The sequence below is a fragment of the Scyliorhinus canicula genome, chromosome 7, assembly GCF_902713615.1.
Source record: "Scyliorhinus canicula chromosome 7, sScyCan1.1, whole genome shotgun sequence".
Classification (NCBI taxonomy): domain Eukaryota; kingdom Metazoa; phylum Chordata; class Chondrichthyes; order Carcharhiniformes; family Scyliorhinidae; genus Scyliorhinus; species Scyliorhinus canicula.
The window spans coordinates 135,786,986-135,809,348 of NC_052152.1; the positions used below are offsets into that span (position 1 = coordinate 135,786,986).

The 22,363-nt window shown below is 50.3% G+C and overlaps 1 protein-coding gene across 1 annotated transcript in view; it reads left to right on the forward strand.

Annotated features, from left to right (window-relative positions):
• Positions 1-22,363, forward strand: part of LOC119969407 (tumor necrosis factor receptor superfamily member 5-like) — a 64,972-nt gene that overhangs the window by 37,429 nt on the left and 5,180 nt on the right. Inside the window, exons 7-8 of the mRNA XM_038803024.1 lie at positions 2,224-2,331; positions 8,754-8,791. Coding sequence (XP_038658952.1) covers positions 2,224-2,331; positions 8,754-8,791 — 146 coding nt within the window. The remainder of the gene's footprint in view (positions 1-2,223; positions 2,332-8,753; positions 8,792-22,363) is intronic.

Below are 22,363 nucleotides of genomic sequence, written 5' to 3' on the forward strand. Positions count from 1 at the left end.
CTATCGGGACGGAGAATAATTTTAGACTGGTTCCTGAAGGATGAAGTGCCCACTTAAGGAACGGTTAATGTATAACGGAAGTGGGAGATTTTAGGTCATACTAAGTTAAATGGGTAATCTCCTACTGTAGGCCAAGATCACCTATGAAAAGAAAGCAGTATTTAGTCAATTGGTAAGGAGGAAGCTGTGTATAAGGTGTCTCTACTTGAAGTTGACAAGCACCCAGGACTGGATGAGATGCATCCAAAGATACTGAAGAAAGTGAGAGTGGAAATTGTGGTCAAAATTTTCCAATCTTCCTTATAGTTAGGAGATTGGAGAATTGCAAAAGTTACACCCTTGTTCAAAAAGGTGTAAGGATACACCCAGCAACTACAGGCCAGTCAGTTTAACCTTAGTGGTGGGGAAACCTCTAGAAATAATAAATCAGTACAAAATGAATAGTTTCAGTTTTTTGATGAGGTAACTAGAAAGAGTTGATGAAGGCGATGCTGTGGATGTGGTGTATATAGACTTCCAAAAGGCATTTGACAGTGTCGGACAACAGACTTGTGAGCAAAGTTATAGCCCCACAAATAAAATTAAAAGTGACAGCATGGATATGAAATTGACTGAGTGACATGAAACAGTGTTGTATTTATTGGTTGTTTTTCAGCCTGGAGAAAGGTTTGTAGTGGAGTTCTCCAGGGGTCTGTGTTTGGATCTTTGCTCTTCCTGATATGTATTGATCAGCTATTAATCATCTCGACCTTGGTGCACCAGAGGGCAATTTCAACATTTTTGGATGATCCAAATTGCATTGTGAGCAATGAGGATGGTTTAAAACTTCAAAAACCAAACGTTGGTTGGTGGAATGGGCAGACAGATGGCAGGCGAAATTTAATGCGGAGAAGTATGAAGTAATTCATTTTGATAGGAAGAACACTGGGAGACAATACAAGATAAAAAGTAGAATTCTGAAAGGAGTGCAGGAGCACAGGGTCCTCTATGTAAATGTGCATAAATCATTGAAGGTGGAAGATTAGTTTGAAAGCATGGTTAATAAAGGATATGGAATAAGCTGGGAAAGAATGTTAAATTTGTATAAAATATTAGCTTGGCCTCAGCTGGAGTATTGCATCCAGTCCTGGGCCATACTTTTGGAAAGCTGTGGGGTGGGATTGTCTGGTTCTGTGGTGGAGGGAAACCCCGCTGATAGCGGCGAGACCAGAAGATTCCGGCGGCGGCCATAATGAGCTATCCCTGCCACCGCAGAACATGCTGCGGGGGAGGGAAATCTCATCTCATAAGTTCATAAGATATAAGAGCCGAATTAGGCCATTCGGGCCATCAAGTCTGCTCTCTGTGAAAGCATTAGAGAGGATTCAGGAAAGATTCCAGGGATAGTTCCAGCGATGAGGATTTTTAGTTACGTAGAAAGTTTGGAGAAGTTGGGATTGTTCTTCTTGGAAGTGAAGGGTGAGAAATTTGTTCGAGATGTTCGAAATCCTGTGGGATCTGGATAGAGAGAGAAATGGGGGCAAACTGTTCCCGTTGGTGTAAATGTGCAGAGCCAGAAGACAGAGATTTGAGGTAATTGGCAAAGGAAGCAATGGCGACCTGAGGGGAAACCTTTTCACACGGTGAGTGGTTAGGATGCAGGAGGTGCTGCCTGAGTGTATGATGGCAGCAGGTTCAATCGAGGCTTTCGGAAGGATATTGGATCTTTATCTGAAAAGGAAAAATTTGTAGGTCTGCGGACAAAAGGCAAAAGGAGGTAATGAATTGCTCCTCCGTATGGCCAACACAGAAAAGCTGATGCCCTTACTGCCCGGAGCTGGGGATGTCAGAGGCTATCTTTAGAAGGAAGGATAGAACAGGAGCAAAGAATGGGTTGTTTACATCTGTTCTATAAAGGATTAGGTTAATATCTATCTTTTGAATGCCTTGAAACTGCTTGAAACCAGTTCCACCATTATCATTATCAATATTGATCCAACTGTATTGGTTATCTTAGTGATCTACAGTGTTTATAAAGGCCGGGTTGAGTCTTCACCTGGTTGCCACTGGCACTGACGCCAGGGCCCACTGGCACTGACGCCAGGGCTCATTGGCATTGTTCATTTATTCTGGATGTCTGTTTTTAGAGCTGTTGCTGGTTTTTCCATTTTAACTAAGCCTAACACAGAAAAACACAAAATCCTGTTTTAGCTCCGAATGAGCAGATTCTTGTCTTTATCCTAGGTAAAACCGGGCCTGGGTCAGTCCCTGATGAAACCCCTACGATTGTGATTAGCGTTTTAGTCACAGCCACACTGGTAGCTTTAGCTGCTGCCCTTATCTACCACAGAGGTAAGTCTCATGTTGTTCTCACTTAAATTATTGCAGTAACTGGCTGAGTGATGGCTGACAGCATTGTCACACACACAGTGTGTGTGACTAAAGCAAATGTTCAAGCACAGTAGCACAGTGGTTAGCACAGTTGCTTCACAGCTCCAGGGTCCCAGGTTCGATTCCCGGCTTGGGTCACTGTCTGTGCGGAGTCTGCACATTCTCCCCATGTCTGTGTGGGTTTCCTCCGGGTGCTCCGGTTTCCTCCCACAGTCCAAAGATGGGCAGGTTAGGTGGATTGGCCATGATAAATTGCCCTTAGTGTCCAAAAAGGTTAGGTGGGGTTACTGGGTTACGGGGATAAAGAGGAGAAGGTGGAATCGTGGGGCTTAAGTAGGGTGCTCTTTCTAAGAGCTGGTGCAGACTTGATGGGCCGAATGGCCTCCTTCTGCACTGTAAATACTATTCTATTAATCAGAGAATGCTGATCTTCATATTTTCACTCCGTTATTAAGTCTGAGGTCCAAGATTCAGGTTGCAGTTATCATTCGGTGATATCTTCCACTGTCAAGTGTATGGTAGCCTTTTAAAAATGAATTTATGGGACATATGCATCGCTGGCTAAGTTAGCATTTATTGTCTATCCTTAATTGCCCTTGAGAAGGTGGGGGTGGGCTTCCTTCTTGAATCGCTCAGTCCCTGTGATGTAGGTACACCCACAGGGCTATTAGTAAGGGAATTCCAGGATTTTGACCCAGCAACAGTGAAGGAACGGTGATATATCCAAATCAGGACTTGCAGGGGAACCGTCAGGTGGTGGTGTTTCCAGGTATCTGCTGCTCTTGTCCTTCTGGATGGTAGTGGTCGTGGGTTTGGAAGGTGCTGCCGAAGGAACCTTGGTGACTTCCTGCATTGCATCTTGTAGATGGTACACACGGCTGCCACTGTGTTTTGTTTGTGGAGAGAGTGAATGTTTGTGTCAATCAAGCGGGCTGCATTGTACTGGATGGTGTCGAGCTTCTTGAGTGTTGCTGCACCCATTCAGGCAAGTGGGGAATATTCCATTACACTCCTGACTTGTGTCTTGTAGATGATAGACAGGCTTTGGGAAGTGAGGTGGTGAGTGACCACAGGATTCCTAGCTTTTTAAAAAATATGTTTTTATTCTCCATTTTCACATTTTCCTCCAAAATTTACACCCCCACCCCCAAACAGTAAACGGTAACAAATACAAAATCAATCCCCTTAACAATAACAACGTTCCCATCCTCCCACCACCCCAAGCAACGGCCCACCTGTCAATATATGCATCCAATAAAACAAACCCACGGTGGAAACAAAAAGCAAAGGAGAAAAAGAAAAAAGGAGCCTGGGACTGCCCATGGTCACCATAGAGTCCACTCCCCCCCCCGCCACACACACACACACTCAACACCGTTCAACCTCTGAAAGAGTGCCGTACATGATACCCAAGAGTTGCCAGGCTCCGATGGCCGCAGCCCCTCCCCCCACCTCACTCCCGTTCACTGATTGGCTTAAACCGGCCAGCATGGAGGCCCCCGCCCAGGTCCCTTTCCCCCTTGCCCGACCCTAGGAAAGCCCAGAAATCCCCTTTTAGCACACAAACCCCGCAGTTCCACCTACACCCCAAAGAGCCCTCACTTCGAGTGAAAGTCCCATCACTTCCCTTGCCCAAATATATACAACATTGGCTTCTTTAGCCCGTACACCCGCACACAGTGAAACAAACAAACAAAAAAAAGAGAAAATACAGTCATGAGGTTACATCGGCACATGGCCATTTCTCAATTCTGCCATAGTCCTTCTGCCTTCGCAAACTCCTCCGCTGCTTCCGCCGTTCCAAAAAAAAAGTCCTTGAGCTTGTAAGTCACCCTCAGCTTCGCTGGATATCCAATGCCACACTGCACCTTGCTAATGTACAGTGCCCTCTTCACCCGGTTGAAAGCAGCCCGCCTCCTTGCCAGCTCCACCGTAAAGTCCTGGTATACACGTATACCAGCTCCAGCCCAGTACACCACCTGCTTCTGCTTGGCCCAGGACAGGACCTTCTCCTTCACACTGTACCTACGGAAGCACAGAGTCACTACCCTTGGCGGCTCACCCGCCTTTGGTACAGGTCTCCACGACCGATGAGCCCGATCCAGTTCATATCGAGAGGGATCCTCCCCCTCCCCCAATAGTTCCGCCAGCATCGCAGCAAAATACTCATAAGGTCTCGGCCCTGCAACTCCTTCGGGCAGCCCCACAATCCTCAAATTCTGTCGCCTGGACCTGTTTTCCAGGGGCGGGATTCTACCCTACCCGGCGGGGCGGGGGGTCCCGGCGTAGCGGAGTGGCGCCAACCACTCCGACGTCGGGCCTCCCCAAAGGTGCGGAATTCTCCGCACCTTTAGGGGCTAGACCCGCGCCGGAGTGGTTGGCGCCACGCCAACTGGTGCCAAAACTGGCCCCAACGGCCTTTGATGCCCGCTGCCCGACGTTGCGGCTGGCTGAAAGGCCTTCACCGGTTCGCGCATGCGCCGGTGCATCAGCTGCCGCTGACGTCACCACCGGCGCATGCGCGGTAGGGGGGTTCTCCTCCACCTCCGCCATGGTGGAGGCCATGGCGGCAGCAGAAGAAAAAGAGCGTCGCCACGGCACTGGCCCGCCGGCCGATCGGTGGGCCCCGATCGCGGGCCTGGCCACCGTGGGGGCATCCCCCGGGGTCTGATCGCCTCACCCCCCCCCCCCCCAGAAACCCGGGGGCCCGCTCGTGCCGCCAATCCCACCGTCACCAGAGGTGGTTGAAACCACGGCATTGGGAGAGGCCTCTCAGCGGTGGGACTTCGGCCCATTACGGGCCGGAGAATCGCCGCAGGGGGCTCGCCGATCGTCGCGGCGCGATACCCGCCAATTCCTGGGTGGCGGAGAATTCCGGCCACGGCGGGGGCGGGATTTTCGCCGGTTCCGGGCGATTCTCCGACCCTGCGGGGGTCGGAGAATTTCGTCACAGGTCTTCCATTTTCCTCGCAGATCTATATTAATTTCCATCATCTTCCGCATCTCCTTCTCCATCGACGTAAGATGATCACCATGCTGCAATAGTGTCTCCTCCACTGCCTTCAGCGCCTCCCCTTGCTCCCGCACCTCCGCCACTGCACTCGCCACCGCAATCGTCACCGGGGAAATCGCCTCTTCCACCAGCACACTCAAAACCTCCCTCATCTCCTTCCTCATTGTCTCCATGTATGTTGTAAACTGCCTTTCGAATTCCGCAGCCATTACCGTAGTTTTTTCTTAAGCCGTAAGCAATGCGGCCACCCCTGTTGCTCCAGCCTCCATTTTCCTTGGTGACCACACGGTGACCTTTCTACTCCCCACCGAACTTTCAGCTGTTTTTACAGCCGTTTTCTTACTGGACCTCAACATATCCCTTCCCTGTACTTTCTCCTGGCCTTCACCACCTTCGCTGCCCCTAGGACCGGGCGTCAATCCCCAACAATGCCGTTCCTGAACGGGGGCTCTCCAACGCGCGGCTGCCTCCCGCCCACCGTCACCGGACGTTAGCCGTCACCGTTTCTTCAATGGCCTTTGTGAGATCTTTTCACAGTTGTTCCCTCTGCTGCTAGAATTCAGCTTTCATAAAGGCCCTCAAGTCAGCTTGAGGCCTTTAAGCTCGCCCTTCCCCCGCCTGCATGCTGGAAGAGGCTTTTGTCTCTGCTGTAGCTTCAGCCAAATCTTTCACTGTTTCTGCGGGTCTGGTAACCAAGAAACATAGCATTCCTGGGGGAAAGTACTCCTTTAACATTCACCTACGCCTTTTCATCAAAATTCCACCCCGTATTGCTTAAAGAAGAGCTCTTTTCTGTAACCTTGGGCAGGAGCTGCCTTGTGTGTGACCACTTACTCCATGGTGCACACCGGAGCCCAGGATTCCAGCTTCTGACCTTTTGTTGGTTAGAGTCATTATTTATGAAGATAATACTGTACAGTAAGAAATGGTAGCCGTGACTTCAGCCATCTCAGTCTTGCACTGCACAATTCCCTCCCTCAATCAGACTGCCTCTTCACTTATTTCAAGACCTTCAAACACAGATATTTTAGCAAACATTTCATCATCACTGGTGTTATTTCCTTCTTCAGATTCGGGTCTGACTTTGTCTGACTACGCTGCTCCAATGTTTTCTGGGTTAAAGACGCAGTATAAATATAAAAATCATGGGATCTCCAGAAGGAGGCCATTTGGCCCATCATTCCTGTGCTCCTGGTACCGACATCCAACTTCTCTGCTCTTTCCACATACTGCTACTACTTGAGCAGGAAACCACTCCCCTACCACAACCCTGTTCTCATTGGAAACTCCGCATCAGATAGCTGCCAGCAAACCTGATTGGTTGGCAGCCTTTTATTTTTTTTAAAAGTTAGAGTACCCAATTATTTTTTTTTCCAATTAGGGGCAATTTAGTGTGGCCAATCCACCTAACCTGCACATCTTTGTGTTGTGGAGGTGAAACCCACGCAGACAGGGGGAGAATGTGTAAACTCCACACGGTCAATGATCTAGGGCTGGCATTCGAAACCCGGATCCTCAGCGCCGCAGTCCCAGTGCTATCCACTGCGCCACGTGCCGCCCTAGGCAGCTCTTTATTTCTAGCAGCGCCACCAGGAGCAGTGACCACCACTAGGACTACAGGCAGTTCCTAATTTCTCAGTGCTGGGAATCAAGGATGAAGTGCTGGGAATCAAGGATGAAGTTAAGTCCTGTGGAAGGGGTAGGATTGGACGTTGCTGGGGGGAGGTGAACTTCTGAGGAATCGGTGAATTTGGTGTGGTCATGGGCCATGTTGGAAAGGATCATGAGGGAGGGAACAGTCACGACCCCGTGTGTGTGTGTGTGTGTGTGTGTGTGTGTGGGGGCGGGGTGGACCTTGAGGGGGGTGGACCTTGACTAGGGCACCAATCGGGAAAAGCCAGTGATGGAGGTGCCCCCAACCTCCTCTTTCCCACCCGAACCGAACCCTGAGCAGGCTTACCAGCTGGTATTTCCCCCTCCATCCCTCACCTCCTCCCGCCAGCTTCAAAATTGTGCCTGGGTTGTAAGTGGCTCTTAAATGGAAAATAATAAGGGGCGGAATTCTCCGCTCCCCACGCGGCGTGGGAGAATCGCGGGAGGGCCCCCCGACATTTTTCACGCCCCCCTGGCGCCCCCCCCGCGATTCTCCCCACCCCCCTCGGAAGAATCGCCGCTCGCTGTTTTTCACGGCGAATGGCGATTCTCCGACCCGGATGGGCTGAGCGGCCTGCCATTCACGACGGCGGCAAACACACCTGGTCGTTGCCGTCGTGAAACGGGCGGCAGATGCCCGTTTGGGGCTTCTAGGGGGCTGTTTGGCGCAAGAGCACCACGACTGTGCTCAGGAGGGGACAGGCCCGCAATCGGTGCCCACCGATCGTCGGGCCGGCGTCCAAATCGGACGCACTATTTCCTCTCCGCCACTCCGCAAGATCAAGCCGCCACGTCTTGCGGGGTGGCTGAGGGGAAAGACGGCCATCGCGCATGCGTGGGTTCGTGCCGTCAGCGTCATGGCGTCAGCCGTGCATGCGCGGGTTGGAGCCGGCCAACCTGCGCATGCGCGGCTGGCGTCATTAGGCGCGCCGGCCGCGTCATTCTTGGCGCGACGCCCCCGCGGCCGAGAGTTACGGAGTGCCGCTCCTAGCCCCGCAGGGAGTGGAGAATAGGGGGCGAGGAGCGGCCTCCGAGGCCGTCGTGAAACTTGATTTTTCCTGTGAGCGAAGAATTCCGCCTGAGGTCTCAGTGGGGCTGAGAAATTTCCAATTGGTCGGGGAGGATGGGGTAGACCGCCTGCAGATCAGTCATCGGTGGGTGCCTGTAAAATTCTGTCCGTCAGGTTTGAGCCTGAAGAATGTTGCTTGGTTGTTTGTGCTGTGGGTGGATCTATTAGGGGCTGGTTTAGTATAATGGGCTAAACAGCTGGCTTGTAAAGCAGAACAAGGCCAGCAGCACGGGTTCAATTCCCCTACCAGCCTCCCCGACAGGCACCAGAATGTGGTGACTAGGGGCTTTTCACAGTAACTTCATTTGAAGCCTACTTGTGACAATAAGCGATTTTCGTGCAGGCATGCGCGATCCTACTCTATGTCAAGACCAATCCTTGTGGGCTTCCGGTGAGGATTCTTGGGTAGGGATTGGGTGCATTAGAGTGCAAGAAACAATCTTGTGCCCCTTCTATTCTGAGATCAGCACAGACAAGGAATCAAATCTTGGTGTTCCCGATCATATGGTCATTGCCAATGTGTCAGAGAGATCTTCTTTTCACTATTACAGGCTAAATGCAATGTATGTTGATAATGCATGATCAAAAACTACAACTATTAATATTTCAAATTAATTAGTGTGGTTCATGATTGCTTTTTCTTTGTAGATTACCTGAAGGAAATGTTGGGCCGGTTACATAAACAGGTAGGTTATACTGTTATCAGTATTCCAGTTGAAAAGCGTGACTCTATCCATCTTGTTGGCTGTTCTCTGATGCTGAAAAACCCCATTTGCAACTTTGACTTCCTACCTGATCCTGAATTGAGCTTCAAACCCAATACCCTCCCCAGCACTAAGACCACCTACTTCCACCTCCGTCGGATTGCTTGTCTCTTTATCTGCCTCAGCTTATCCACTGTGGAAGCTCTCATCCCTGCCTTTGTGACTCCTGGACATGGCTATTCCAGAAGCTCTTCTGGCCACCTTGCAACATCAATAAAATTAAAGAGGTAAATGCGTGGCTGAAAGATTGGTTTGGGAGAAATGGGTTTGAATTCATGGGACATTGGCACCTGTACTGGGGAAGGAGGGATCTGTTCCGATGGAGTGTGTGTGTGTGTGTGTCCTATCGTGCAGAGGGGGCGGAGTTGCATTGTTAGAAAGGAATGAAATGAAATAGATCGCAAGAAGCAATATACGAACAGGAGGCATAGAATCTCTGTGGGTAAAGTTGAGGAATCACAAAGGGAAAAAGACCCTGTGGGAGTTATGTACAGGCTCCCTAGCAGCAGTCAATATGTGGGCAGAAAATAAATCAGGAGATAGAGAAGGCGTATAAGAAAGGAAATATTACAATAATCATGGGGGATTGAGGAAATCAGATTGGTAGCGGATCCCTAGAAAAGGACTTTGGAATGTCTACAAGATGTTTTTTTTGGAGCGGCTTGTGGTAGAGCCTGCCAGGGAACAAGCAATTTTGGATTTGGTGATGTGTAATGAGGAAGACTTGATGAGGGAACTTAAGGTGAAGAACTCTTAGAGGGCAGTGCCCACAATATAATAGAATTCACCCTGCAATTTGGAAGGGAGAAGCTGGAATCATACGTAACCGTTTTACAGTTGCATAAAGGTAATTACAAAGACATGATGGAGGAGCTCGCCAGAGTTGATTGGAAGGGGAGCCTAGAGGGGAAGACCGTGGAATGGAAATGGCAGGAGTTTTGGGGGGTTATTCGGGAGGCACAACAGAAATTCATCCCAAGGGCAGCACAGTGGCGCAGTGGTTAGCACTGCTGCCTCATGGCGCTGAGGACCCAGGTTTGATCCTGGCCCCGGGTCACTGTCCGTGTGGAGTTTGCATATTCTCTCTGTGTTTGTGTGGGCCTCATCCCCACAACCCAAAAAGATGCGCAGGGCAGGTGAATTGGCCACACTAAATCGCCTCTTAATTGGAAAACACATGTTAGGTACTCTAAATTTATATATAAAAAAGAAATTCATCCCAAGGAAGAGGAAACATGTTAAGGTGAGGACAAGGCAACCATGGCTGACAAGAGAAGTCAAAGACAGATAAGAACAAAGGAAAAAATATAGAGGGCGCGATTCTCCGCTTCCCACGCTGCGTGGGAGAATCGCGGGAGGGCCCCCCGAAAAATTTCACGCCCCCCGTGATTCCGCCCCCCCGCTCGGAAGAATCGCCGCTCGCCTTTTTCACGGCGACCGGCGATTCTCCGAACGGATGGGCCGAGCGGCCTGCCGTTTGTGACCATTTCACTACGGTGGCAACCACACCTGGTCGCTGCTGTCGTGAAACGGGTGTGGAGATGCCCGTTTGGGGCTTGTAGGGGGCCTGGTGGGAATGAGCACCACGACTGTGCTCGGGAGGGGACAGGCCCGCAATCGGTGCCCACCGATCGTCGGGCCGGCGTCTCAATCGGACGCACTATTACCCCTCTGCCGCTCTGCAAGATCAAGCCGCCATGTCTTGCGGGGCGGCTGAGGGGAAAGACGGCCACCGCGCATGCGCGGGGTCGAGCTGTCAGCGTTGTGACGTCAGCCGCGCATGCGCGGGTTGGAGCCAGCCAACCTGTGCATGCGCGGCTGACGTCATTAGGCGCGCCGGCCGTGTCATTCTCGGCGCGACGCCCCGTGGCTGAGAGTTATGGAGCACCGCTCCGAGCCCCGCCGGGAGGGGAGAATAGGGGGTGAGGAGCGGCCTCCGAGGCCGTCGTGAAGCTCGGCCGAGTTCACGGAGGCCCTCCCGATTTTTTCCGGGAGCGGAGAATTCCGCCCAGAGTGTGGCAAGGATTATTGGGAGCTTTTTAAAAGCAAGCAGAGGACAACAAAAAAAGCAATAAGGGGGGAGAAGATGAAATACGAGTGTAAACTAGCTAGTAAAATAAAGATTTAAAGATTGCAAGAGTTTTTTCGATATATAAAAGGTAAGAGAGAGGCAAGAATAGACATTGGACCACTGGAAAATGAGGCTGGAGAATTAGTAATGGGGAACAAAGAAATGTCACTGAATAGGTACTTTGCATCAGTCTTCACAGTGGAAAACACCAGTGGCATGCCAGAACTTTAAGAGAGTCAGGAGCAGAGGTGAGTGAAATGGCCAGCACAATGGAGAAGGTGCTGGGGAAACTGAAAGGTCTGAAGGTGGATAAATGACCTGGACCTGATGGACTAGACCCCAGGGTTCTTAAGGAAATAGCTGAGGAGATTGTGTAGGAGGGTTCCAGGGGATTGGAAAATGGCTAATGTAACACCCTGTTTAAGAAGGGAGGGAGGCAGAAGATGGGAAATTATAGGCCGGTTAGCCTGACTTCGGTCATTGGTAAGATTTTAGAGCATTATTAAGGATGAGATTGCGGAGTACTTAGAAGTGCATGGTAAAATAGGGCTGAGTCAGCACGGACTCATCAAGGGAAGGTCATGTCTGCCAAATTTGTTAGAATTCTTTGAGGATGTAATAAGGATGTTAGACAAAGGAATACCAGTGGCCGTGATCTATTTGGATTTTAAGAAGTCTATTGACAAGGTGCCGTACAGGAGGCTGCTAGACAAGATAAGAGGCCATGGTGTTTTGGCAAGATACTGCCTTGGAGTATAGAGGATTGGCTGACTGGCAGAAGACAGAGTGTGGGGATAAAGTGGTCCTTTTCAGGATGGCAGCCGGTGACTAGTGGTGTTCTGCAGGGATCGGTGCTGGGACCATAGCTATCCACCATATACATTCATGATCTGGGAGAAGGAACTGAGGGCATTGTTGCTATGTTTGCAGATGATACAAAGATATGTAGGACAGGTTGTGTTAAGGAAGCAGAGAGGCTGCAGAAGGACCTGGACAGGTTACGAGAATGGGCAAAGCAGAGGCAGATGGAATAGAATGTAGAAAAGTGTGAGATTGTGCACTTTGGTCGGAAAATATAGAGGCACAGGCTGAGACACCATTGGTGGAGAAGGTTCACTGCTCATTGGCCCAATGGTATATAACACTAGTCACCCATTGGTTAGAGCTGTAAGGTAGCTCCGCTCTGTAAGGCGGGGTATAAGAGCCCGTGCGTTCCCCACAGCCTCCTTTCTGTACCTGAGCTGCTGGGGAAACATCTTGCCTATTAAAGCCTTCAGTTTCGGACTACAACTTCGCTTCTGTGGTCAATTGATAGTGCATCAAAGGCACAAGTCAGGATTGTGATGGCATACTCCCAAGTTGCCTGTATAAGTGTGATGTGTTAGGCAGGTTGGTTCGATGTGGACTGCACTCGATGCAGGGAAGCTAGAAACAGACGTCTAACACTGAAGATCCAACACTGTTTTATTCAACGATAGAACTGATAAACATATTCAGCTGTGGGTCGACACTATACTGAACTGACTGGAGACCTAGTAGTAGCCTGACCAGACTTAGTGGCTACCGCATGGTGTTTGCACTTGCTAGCTCGTGGACTCTGACTGTCTCAGTGGCTGGGTCCAGAGAGAGCGGGAAACCTAGTGCCCTCTGGCTTTATAGTGGTAGTGTCCTGTCTGGTGATTGGCTGCACTGTGTTGTGTGCTTACTGGTCATCCTGTGTGTCAATCACTGCCTGTCTGCATCCCATTATATACATGAGTGGATATTATGACAAAGTGCAGCACCTACACTTGAGAAGCCCAACACCATCCAGGAAAAAGCAGTCCACTCAATTGGCACCCCATCCACACCATCACCAACATACAGTGGCAGCAGTATGTACCATCTGCAAGTTGCACTGCAGCCCTCAGCAAGGCTTCATCAACAGCAACCTGCAACCTCTACCACGTAGAAAGACAAGAGCAGCAGACACATGGGAACACCACCACCTGCAAGTCCTCCTCCCAAGACACTCACCATCCCGATTTGAAAATATATTGTGGGTTCCTTCTTTGTCACTGGGTCAAAATCCTGGAACTCCTTCCCTAACAGCACTCGGTCAAATTCCATTTGCCACTATTCTACCTGTCTGTATTGTCCTGTAATCTAAGGCTTTCCTTTTCGAAATTTCACCACACAACTAATTTTCGTGCTATTTGTTAACTTACTGATCATACAGGGCAGCACAGTGGCCTAGTGGTTAGCAGGGCCGGCTCAAGGCACCGGCAACTCGGCAGTCGCCCGGGGCGCCATGTGCTAGGGGGCGCCAGAGACTCGGGTCCCGCGCATGCGCAGTTGGGCCGGTGCCAACCAGCGCATGCGCGGTGGCCGCCCTCCCCCAGGGCGGCCCCCCCCTCGGTCCGCCCCCTCGGTCCGCCCCACCGCTCGTCCGCTCCCCCCCCCCCGCCCCCCCCTCGGGTCCGTTCCCCCGCCCCCCCCTCAGGTCCGCCCCCTCCCCCGGTCCTCCCCCTCTCGGCCCCCCCCCCTCTTGGTCCCCCCCTCTTGGCCCCCCCCCCCTCGGCCCCCCCCCCCCTCGGCCCCCCCTCTCTCGGCCCCGCCTCCCCCCTCTCTCGGCCCCGCACCCCCCTCTCTCAGCCCCGCCCCCCCTCTCTCGGCCCCGCCTCCCCCCTCTCGGCCCAGCCCCCCCTCTCTCGGCCCCGCCCCCCTCTCCCGGCCCCGTCCCCCCTCTCGGCCTAGCCCCGCCCCCCCACTCGGCCCCCCCCTCTCGGCCCCCCCCCCCAAGGGCGACGAAGTTCAGCTTGCCCGGGGCGCCAGCAACCCTAGGGCCGGCGCTGGTGGTTAGCACAACCGCCTCACGGCGCTGAGGTCCCAGGTTCGATCCCGGCTCTGGGTCACTGTCCTTGTGGAGTTTGCACATTCTCCCCGTGTCTGCGTGGGTTTCACCCCCACAACCCAAAAACGTGAAAGCTAGGTGGATTGGCCATGCTATATTGTCCCTTAATTGGAAAAATGATTGGGTACACTAAATTTATAAAAAAAAGCAACTTACTGATCATACCCTGCACATTCGCATCTAGACCATTAATTCAGTGCAGATTATAGATTGAAACATGAGGATCTCTAATCTACATTACAGCCAGATAACACTAATGTTTTAGTTATTAGGAATATTATCCACTTGTTACAAATATTTAGTTTAATTGGTTTGTGGATTGTTTACTTATCTTTAAGGTTTTTATTTTCGGTAACTCAGAAGGGACTACTCAGTTTGCAAAGGGGAAAGGCAGTCTACTGAACTTGCCTGTCAGGATCAGTTCATTGAGGCCCGATGTGGGTGATAGTAATGATTACAATGTGCAATGCGTTTCTCTGAAGCAACATATTACCCAACCGCTGATGATTAATGAATGACACAAGCATTTGAGTCATGTGCAAAGGACGCTATTAGAGTCAGATTTCAGATTCAAAGATGTCAGAGGACACATGTTTCTTTTCAAAAACTAACCAATGGAAGAATTTAAAAAAATCTTTTAAAAAAAAAAGGCTCCTGGTTGATTCTTGGCTTGCGCCACGTTGGCCGTGCGCGGGTGGGCAAAGGGGAGCAAACACTCTGGCTTGTTCTCCTGCTCCGAATTCCGGGGCTGGTTCAGTACAGGGCTAAATCGCTGGCTTTGAAAGCAGACCAAGGCAGGCCAGCAGCACGGTTCAATTCCCATACCAGCCTCCCCGAACAGGCGCCGGAATGTGGCGACTAGGGGCTTTTCACAGTAACTTCATTTGAAGCCTACTTGTGACAACAAGCCATTTTCATTTCATTTTCATTTCCTATCCCCCTTTCCTGCTGGGATAGGTGCGTTTGTAGACCAGGTCCTGTCACAGCTCATTTCCAGGCTGCAGAGTGGGTAAATCAAATAGTCAATACTCACTGGCAAGTTTCCAACGTGAAAAGAAGAGGAGAGAACATTGTGTTGGGCAGAGCAGTAATTATTAAAAGGTTATAGTTTTAACTATATAAAATATTTAGTCTATAAATGAGAGTTGCACGTGAATTAATTTTCCAGATCACAGCCTTCACTTGATGGAATTGAGCGATGTCTGATTTTTCGGACAGAAGGGGCATAATTTAACAGTACTAATTTCTCTTCTCACCTCCCACCCTTAAACAGGAAGGTGTTTTTGTTTGGCCTCCCCATTATATAAAAGGTTGTGTACTTCCCAAACCCTTGGTTTTGGTGTGATCCGATTTCTATTAATAACCCCATAGCAAACCCGAGTTAGGTTGAACTCAAAAGGGCTAGTTTATTTGCACTCACTCAAAACACAGGAGGAGGTTCATAATGTTGTCTCCTTGGCAGTAAAAGCGATAGAGAAAAGAAAGATTTACTGTGCAGAGGCAATGCAGAGAAAATAATGTTTCACATGGGTTCCAGACTCCAGAATCAATGTCCAGTGAGGTATTTCTTCACCAAGGTTGATGGGTTGAAAACCGGTGCTGGTGGTGGTGTTCATAGAATCATCATAGAATTTATGGTGCGGAAGGAGGCCATTCAGCCTATCGAGTCTGCACCGGCTCTTGGAAAGACCACCCCACTAAAGCCCACACCCCCACCATATCCCTGTAACCCAGTAACTTCACCTAACTTTTTTGGACACTAAGGGCAATTTATTATGGCCAATCCACCTAACTGCACATCTTTGGACTGTGGGTGGAAACCGGAGCACCCGGAGGAAACCCACGCAGTCGTGGGGAGAACTGCACAGACAGTGACGAAGCCGGGAATCGACCCTGGGACCCGGAGCTGTGAAGCAACTATGCGAACCACTGTGCTACCATGCTGCCCGTGTTGACTTCACACAATGCGATAGACATGCAGAGATGATTCGGTCTTGTAAGTGATGGTACAGAATTTCCAGCAGAAGAGGTGTAGATGGGGCCAGGTAGCCAACCTGGACCAGAGCTCCTCGACTGCAATGCTGCTTCGGAAGGTAAAATGACAGACTGACTTTGCAGTTCCACAAAGCAATATTGCTAGTTCCACAAATTAGAGGTCCATGTCTTCATACTGTCTTTGACAAAGAGTGCATATCCCTCACCTGGATCCCCGAAGTTGTTGAATGTCTCAACCATTAAGAATTGAAAGGAAGTTTGAAGGGTCCTTTGTCTTCGCAGACGAGCAGACTCCTGTCGGCCAGCCTGGGTTATGAAATGTAGATGGGCTTTGTATAGCTCTCTTTGAATTTGGACTGTGCAGACCACAATATGTCGTTAGTGTCTCTTTGAGAAAATGAGATGAGTTGCTCTGATACTGCCAGGTAGCTTTTTTTGTTCGAGGGTCACGAAGAGACATGCGTTCAGCCATTTTTTTATTTTTTGTCCAGATTTAATATTTAGAGATAGCAATGAACATATCTCTGTATATTTTATTTTAAAAAGTATACAGGGTGAGGTCTTAGTTCCTCACATTAACACTATCACCTGAGATTTCTGTAGGTTCCCTAAACGTCACCTATAATTTCAGTAGATACTTGGCAGAAACAACAAAGCAGGCATTCAAGATAAATTCCTTCTGAGGGTGTGGTTGTTGCTGGCAAGGCTGACGTTTTCTGCCCATCCCAGTTTCCCTGAAAAGGTTACACTGCTGGTTGTTGTTTGATTGCTAGACCATTTTATAGAGCAGGAAACAGACTGGTTTGTGATTGGAGTCACATAGGTCAGTCAGAGCAAAGATGCCAGGTTTCATTCCTTAAGTGACAGCAGTGAATCCTTTGGGTTTGTACGATTTTTTTTGTAACTAAATATTTTTATTGAAGTTTACATTCTTACACTGTACAGGAGATGACTGAAACGGTTATTATTTATAATTTACATGTTATTCCTTTTTGGCACCATCTTCCCCTTTTCTATTGTCTTTGGGCCCTATCTCAGGCCCTTTCCCTCATTGTAGGTTGTTTGTTTGTCTTTTGTTTTGCTCTTGTAGCTTTGTGGGCGGTCCCCCCGCCCCCCCCCCGCCCCTGCTTTCTGTGGCCCTGGTGGTTTCCGTGCATTCCCCCCCCCCCCCCCCCCCCCACTCCCCACTCCCCCCTCCCCACTTTCTATCCGTTGTTGGCTTCGAACAGGTTCTGGAACAGGCTAGTGAATTGCCCCCACGAATTATGAAAGCCCTCGTCCGACCCTCGGATGGTGTATTTGATCTTCTCCAGATGGAGAAATTCCGATAGGTCTGCCAGTCAGTCTGCAGCTGTGATTGGTGCTGCTGATTGCCAGCTGAGCAGAATTTTTCGGTGGACGATTAAGGAAACAAAGGCAAGGGCGTTGGCCCTCTTCCCCGTATGAAGTTCTGGCTGGTCCGATATCCCGAAGATTGGGCACGGCTCCAACTTTACCCCCACAACCATGGACGTCACCTCGGAGAAGGCTGTCCAGAGCCTGACAAGCCTGGGGCATGCCCAGGACGTGTGGGCGTTGTTGACCGGGCCTCCCTGGCAGCTTTCGCACTTGTCCTTCACCTCGGGGAAGAACCTGCTCATTCGGGGTTTTGTCAGGTGCGCTCTCTGCACCATTTTAAACTGCATGAGGCTTAGCCTTGCACAGGAGGAGGTGGAGTTGGCGCTGCTCAGTTCTTCGCTCCAGAGTCTCCACCCTAATTCTTCCTCCCATCTCTGCCTTGCATGACCAGTGGTGAGCACGGTAGCATGGTGGTTAGCATAAATGCTTCACAGCTCCAGGGTCCCAGGTTCGATTTCCGGCTGGATCACTGTCTGTGCGGAGTCTGCATGTCCTCCCCGTGTGTGCGTGGGTTTCCTCCGGGTGCTCCGGTTTCCTCCCACAGTCCAAAGATGTGGTGGGTTAGGTGGATTGGTCATGCTAAATTGTCCATAGTGTCCTAAAAAGTAAGGTAAGGGGGGGGGGGTTGTTGGGTTACGGGTATAGGGTGGATACGTGGGGGTTTGAGTAGGGTGCTCATTGCTCGGCACAACATCGAGGCCGAAGGGCCTGTTCTGTGCTGTACTGTTCTATGTTCTAAAAGTCGCCCATATTCGTACCCACAATTCCCTTATCCATACTGTCTTCTCCTCCAACATTGTGTGTCTCGGGGCTCTCGAGTAGCTCGTCGCCTCCTTAAGGAGAAAGTTTGAACTTGTAAATGTCAAAGTTCCTGTCCGTTCGATAGTTCCAATCTCTTCGTCAGCTCTTCTAAGGTTGCAAGCCTGTCCCCCGTGCAAAGGTCCCTGATCTCTAGCGTCCCTTCGTCCTGTCTCCGCCTCTTAAAGGTGGCATCTGGCGTGGCTGGTGGGAACCTGTGTTTGTCGCAGATGGGGGCCATGGTGGTCACCTCAGTTAAACCAAAGTGTTATCTCATCTGGTTCCAGGTTCTTATAATAATAATAATCTTTATTGTGATAAGTAGGCTTACATTAACACTGCCCCATCTAGGACACCGCTGACCATGGCATACCATCGCCCTTTGTCCGTAACCATCTTTGTCACTGTAAACACCGTCCTCTTGTTTTTCAAAATAGCTACCCCCTCGCTCTCGTCCCGTGGCAGGAATGGTAGATCTCTCCGACCCAGTCGATCCTTCTCCCTCAGGTCCGTCTCTTGGAGGAAGACCATGTCGGCTTTCAAACCTCTCAAATGGGTGAAGACTCTGGATCTTTTCTCTAGGCTATTAAGTCCCCTAATGTTCCAGGTGATAATCCTGGTGGGGGGTTTTGTCCCCCACCTTCCTGCAAGATCAACCATGCTTACCTTCTGGATGCCCCACTGCACTTGAGTTCCCCTTTGTTCGGGGGCCATCCATAATGATCGCGGTCGCCATTCTCACCATGAGGCTGGGCCCCTGCGCTCCCTTTGTCTAGGGGACACCCAACATTGCCACCAACTGTGTGTATGCCACGTGGGTGAGATCCTGCACTTTGGGGTTTCCCACTGTTTAGGGACCCTCAAGTGGCTGCTTACGGTGCCATCTTATTGCTTCAACCCAAACCTGACTTGCTGAAGCCAATCTAAAATCCTTCCATTCCTTCTCATTGTGTTCCCCCTGTAGTCCCCCTTCCCTCTCTGTCCCCTTTTCTAGCCCCCCCTCCCTGCTGGGAGATGCGCCCCGGCCCCCCTTGTGATGGCCCCCCCTCCCAGGGATGATCCTACCCCCTCCTTATGCCTGATCAATTGCTATCCCCTCTGTCTCCTTTTGCCCTTTTCCTGTGCTCCGCTGCCCTCGTACCTTCCTCCCTGTGAGCTGGTGTTATTGCTCAAAGCGAAGCAGTACTGTCCCGCGCAAATATTGCTCATGTCTATCAGTTTTCTTTCTCCTTTTTCTTCCTGTGCCTTCCTCATCGCTGCCTTGTCTGATTTTTGTCTCGGCGATTCGCACGCACAAACCCGTCTGCCTCTGCTGGGATGGTAAAATAATGTTCTTTGTTCTGGGATGTCCCCCAGGGCCCGGCTGGGAATAACATCCCACATTTTATTCCGTTTTTGTACAGGGTCAATTTCGCTTGGTTAAACTCGGCCCTGCACTTTGCCAGGTCTGCCCAATGTCTTGGTACACCCGTATTCTGTGTCCTTCTGAACTGCTTGCTTTTGTCTGCCAAGCCCAATACAAGATCCTCCACTGATACTGGTACGTGTGCAGTTTGCCGATTATATTCGTTGGCTGATCCCCAGCCCTGGGCTTCAGTCAGAGTGACCTGTGTGCCCTGTCGATCTCCTGCGGCTTGGGGAAGCTGTCCCTTCCGACCAAGTTGCCCAGCATCTGAGCCACATAGTCTGTCGGGTCCCTGCCCTCGATCGTCTCTGGGAGGCCCACTATTCAAATATCTTGCCGCCGAGACCGGTTCTCCTGAACCTTGACTTCCCCCTTCAGGCTCCTCTGGGTCGCCACCAACCTTTTTATTTCGGCCTCCAGGGCTACAAACTTGCCACTCTTGTCAGTCAATGCCTTTTCAAGCTCCTGGATCGTCTTCCCCTGAGCCTCCAGCTTCTTCCCCATTCCATCGATTGCCATCTGCATGGCGACCAGCGCCTCCGCCACCTGGATCTCCACTTTGATTGCCTCCCTCTTCGCAATCAATTCCTTAGTCAGGAATATCTTCCATCCCTCTGTCAGGGGTGGCCGGGGACACCCCACCCCGCCTTGTGGGTCCGCGGACTTGCCTGTTCGCGGTTCTTGTCCTTTTGCACCGCTTCTACCTTCCCTGTGGCCTCTTGAGCTCCCAGTTACTGGCATAATACTCCTTTCCTCTTCCTTTTATGTTTATGGGTGGAATGAGTCTGAATTTTTGGGCTAAATTCGTTCAGAAGTGCCTATTTTACTGTGTTCTGATGTGCGACTGCTCAGCACATCCCTGTCTCCGGAAGTTCGGGTTTGTCCGACAGCCACATGGTCACTTGTATTGACACCGGCTTCTTATTTTCATATTTAAAAAAAAATGGATTTAGGACCTCAAACTGTTGTGGTGGAATTTAAACTCACATTCTCTGCATTATTATTCCAGACTTCTGGGTGACGAACTCAGTAACACAACCACAACATCGCCAGCTTACCATTAGTTTCTGTGGTATTGTTTTATTTTTATATTTTTATTCTCCTCATTTTCCACTTTTTCATCAAATATACAACCAACAAAAGATAACCAACAATAACAAATACAATAGCAATTCCCCCAACCAGCATCCTCTCCAACAAACAAACCCAAACATCATCCTTACATCCCAAATACAAAACGGAAAGACCAAAAGAGAATCCACAATCATCCCATACATAGTCAACAATAAAATTATACTGAACACCCCCCCCCCCACCCCCCCACCGCAATGTTTGATGACATCCAGTTCTTGAAAGTGTAAGATAAACAGTGCCCATGAATTATAGAATCCTTCCATCCTCCTCCTCAACTCGTACTTAACTTTCTTGAGAGTCAAAAATTCCAGCAGGTTCCCCCGCTAAGCCGAGGCACAGGGCGGAGAAGCTGACCTCCACCCCAACAGGACCCGCCTTCGGGCAATCAGCGAGCCGAACGATAGGACATCTGCCCTGCAGCCTGGGCTGGTCTGACACTCCGAAAATGGTTTCTCGGGGCCCTGGTTTGAACCTCACATGCATCACCCCCGTGATAACCTTTAAAAAAAACTCCCTCCAATACCCTGCCAGTTTTGGGCAAGAACGTGGTTTCTGGGACTCCTCCCACAGCACTCACACACACCTTCCATCCCTTCAAAGTTCGGCTCATCCTCGCCCTCGTGAGGTGCACCCTATATCACCTTCAACTGTATCAGCCCAACCTTGTGCAGGAGGTTGAGACGTTTACCCTCCGAAGCACCTCAGCCCATCCTCCATAACTTCTCCCAACTCTTCCTCCCACTTAGCTTTAATCCCCTCCAATGATACCTTGTCCATTCCCAGAAACTTCCCATATCCAACACCACCCCTTCTCCATTCCCCTTAACGTCAATGCCTCTTCCAGCAATGGGAAGGCCGGCGCTATCGGGAAGCTCTGAACCTCCTTCCTGGCAAAATCCTGGATCGGCAGATATCTAAAAACTTCCCCCTGCCCCAGTCCATATTTCTCCCCCAACTCCTCCGGCCTCGCAAAACGACCTCCCAGAAACAAGTACTTAAATATCCTAACTCCTCCTCTCTCTTTCCATCTCCGAAAACTCCCATCCCACTTTCCTGGCTCAAGCCTGTGGTTCCCCCTAATTGGCATCTTTCTTGACCCCGGCCACAATTTAAAGTGCAGCCTCAACTGCCTCCAGATCTTCAACATAGCCACAACCACCGGACTCCCTGAATATTTACCCGGGGCCATCGGGAGCGGTGCTGTTGCCAATGCCCTCAACCCCAACACCCTGCACAGACTCTCCTCCATTCTAATCCAGTGGGTCATCGCCGCCCAGCAATAATACAATAGATTCGGGAGGCCCAACACCCCTGCCTGGCGTCCTTTTTGCAGAAGTACCTTCCTAATCCTCGCCACCTCCCCCAGCCCCTCTCTCCCACCCGGCTCCCCAAATAAACAAGGCAATCAACTTCTCCGCCTCTTTGAAAAACATCTTTGGTAAAAAGATTGGCAGGACTGAAATATTTAAAAAAACCCCAGCACACATTAATTTTAATTGCCTGCACCTGACCTGCCAGCGACAGAGGTAAACGTCTTAAAACATGAAACCTTGTTGTGTGATCCAACCAGTCAGTCACTGGAAATTCAAGTAAACTCTTAAAGTTATAAGTCTCGATGGGGATTATGATACCTGTGTGAGACAGTTTACTATGTTAAAGGCACCATTTGGAAAAGGCTGTTCTTGCTACGTAAGGCTGCCACAGTTCCATCGGGAGGAGATAAGCTTCCCCTGTCCCCAACCATGACATTCACAAAAGAATCAGCAAAAATACCACAGAAACTCCTGGCCGGGAGTGGGG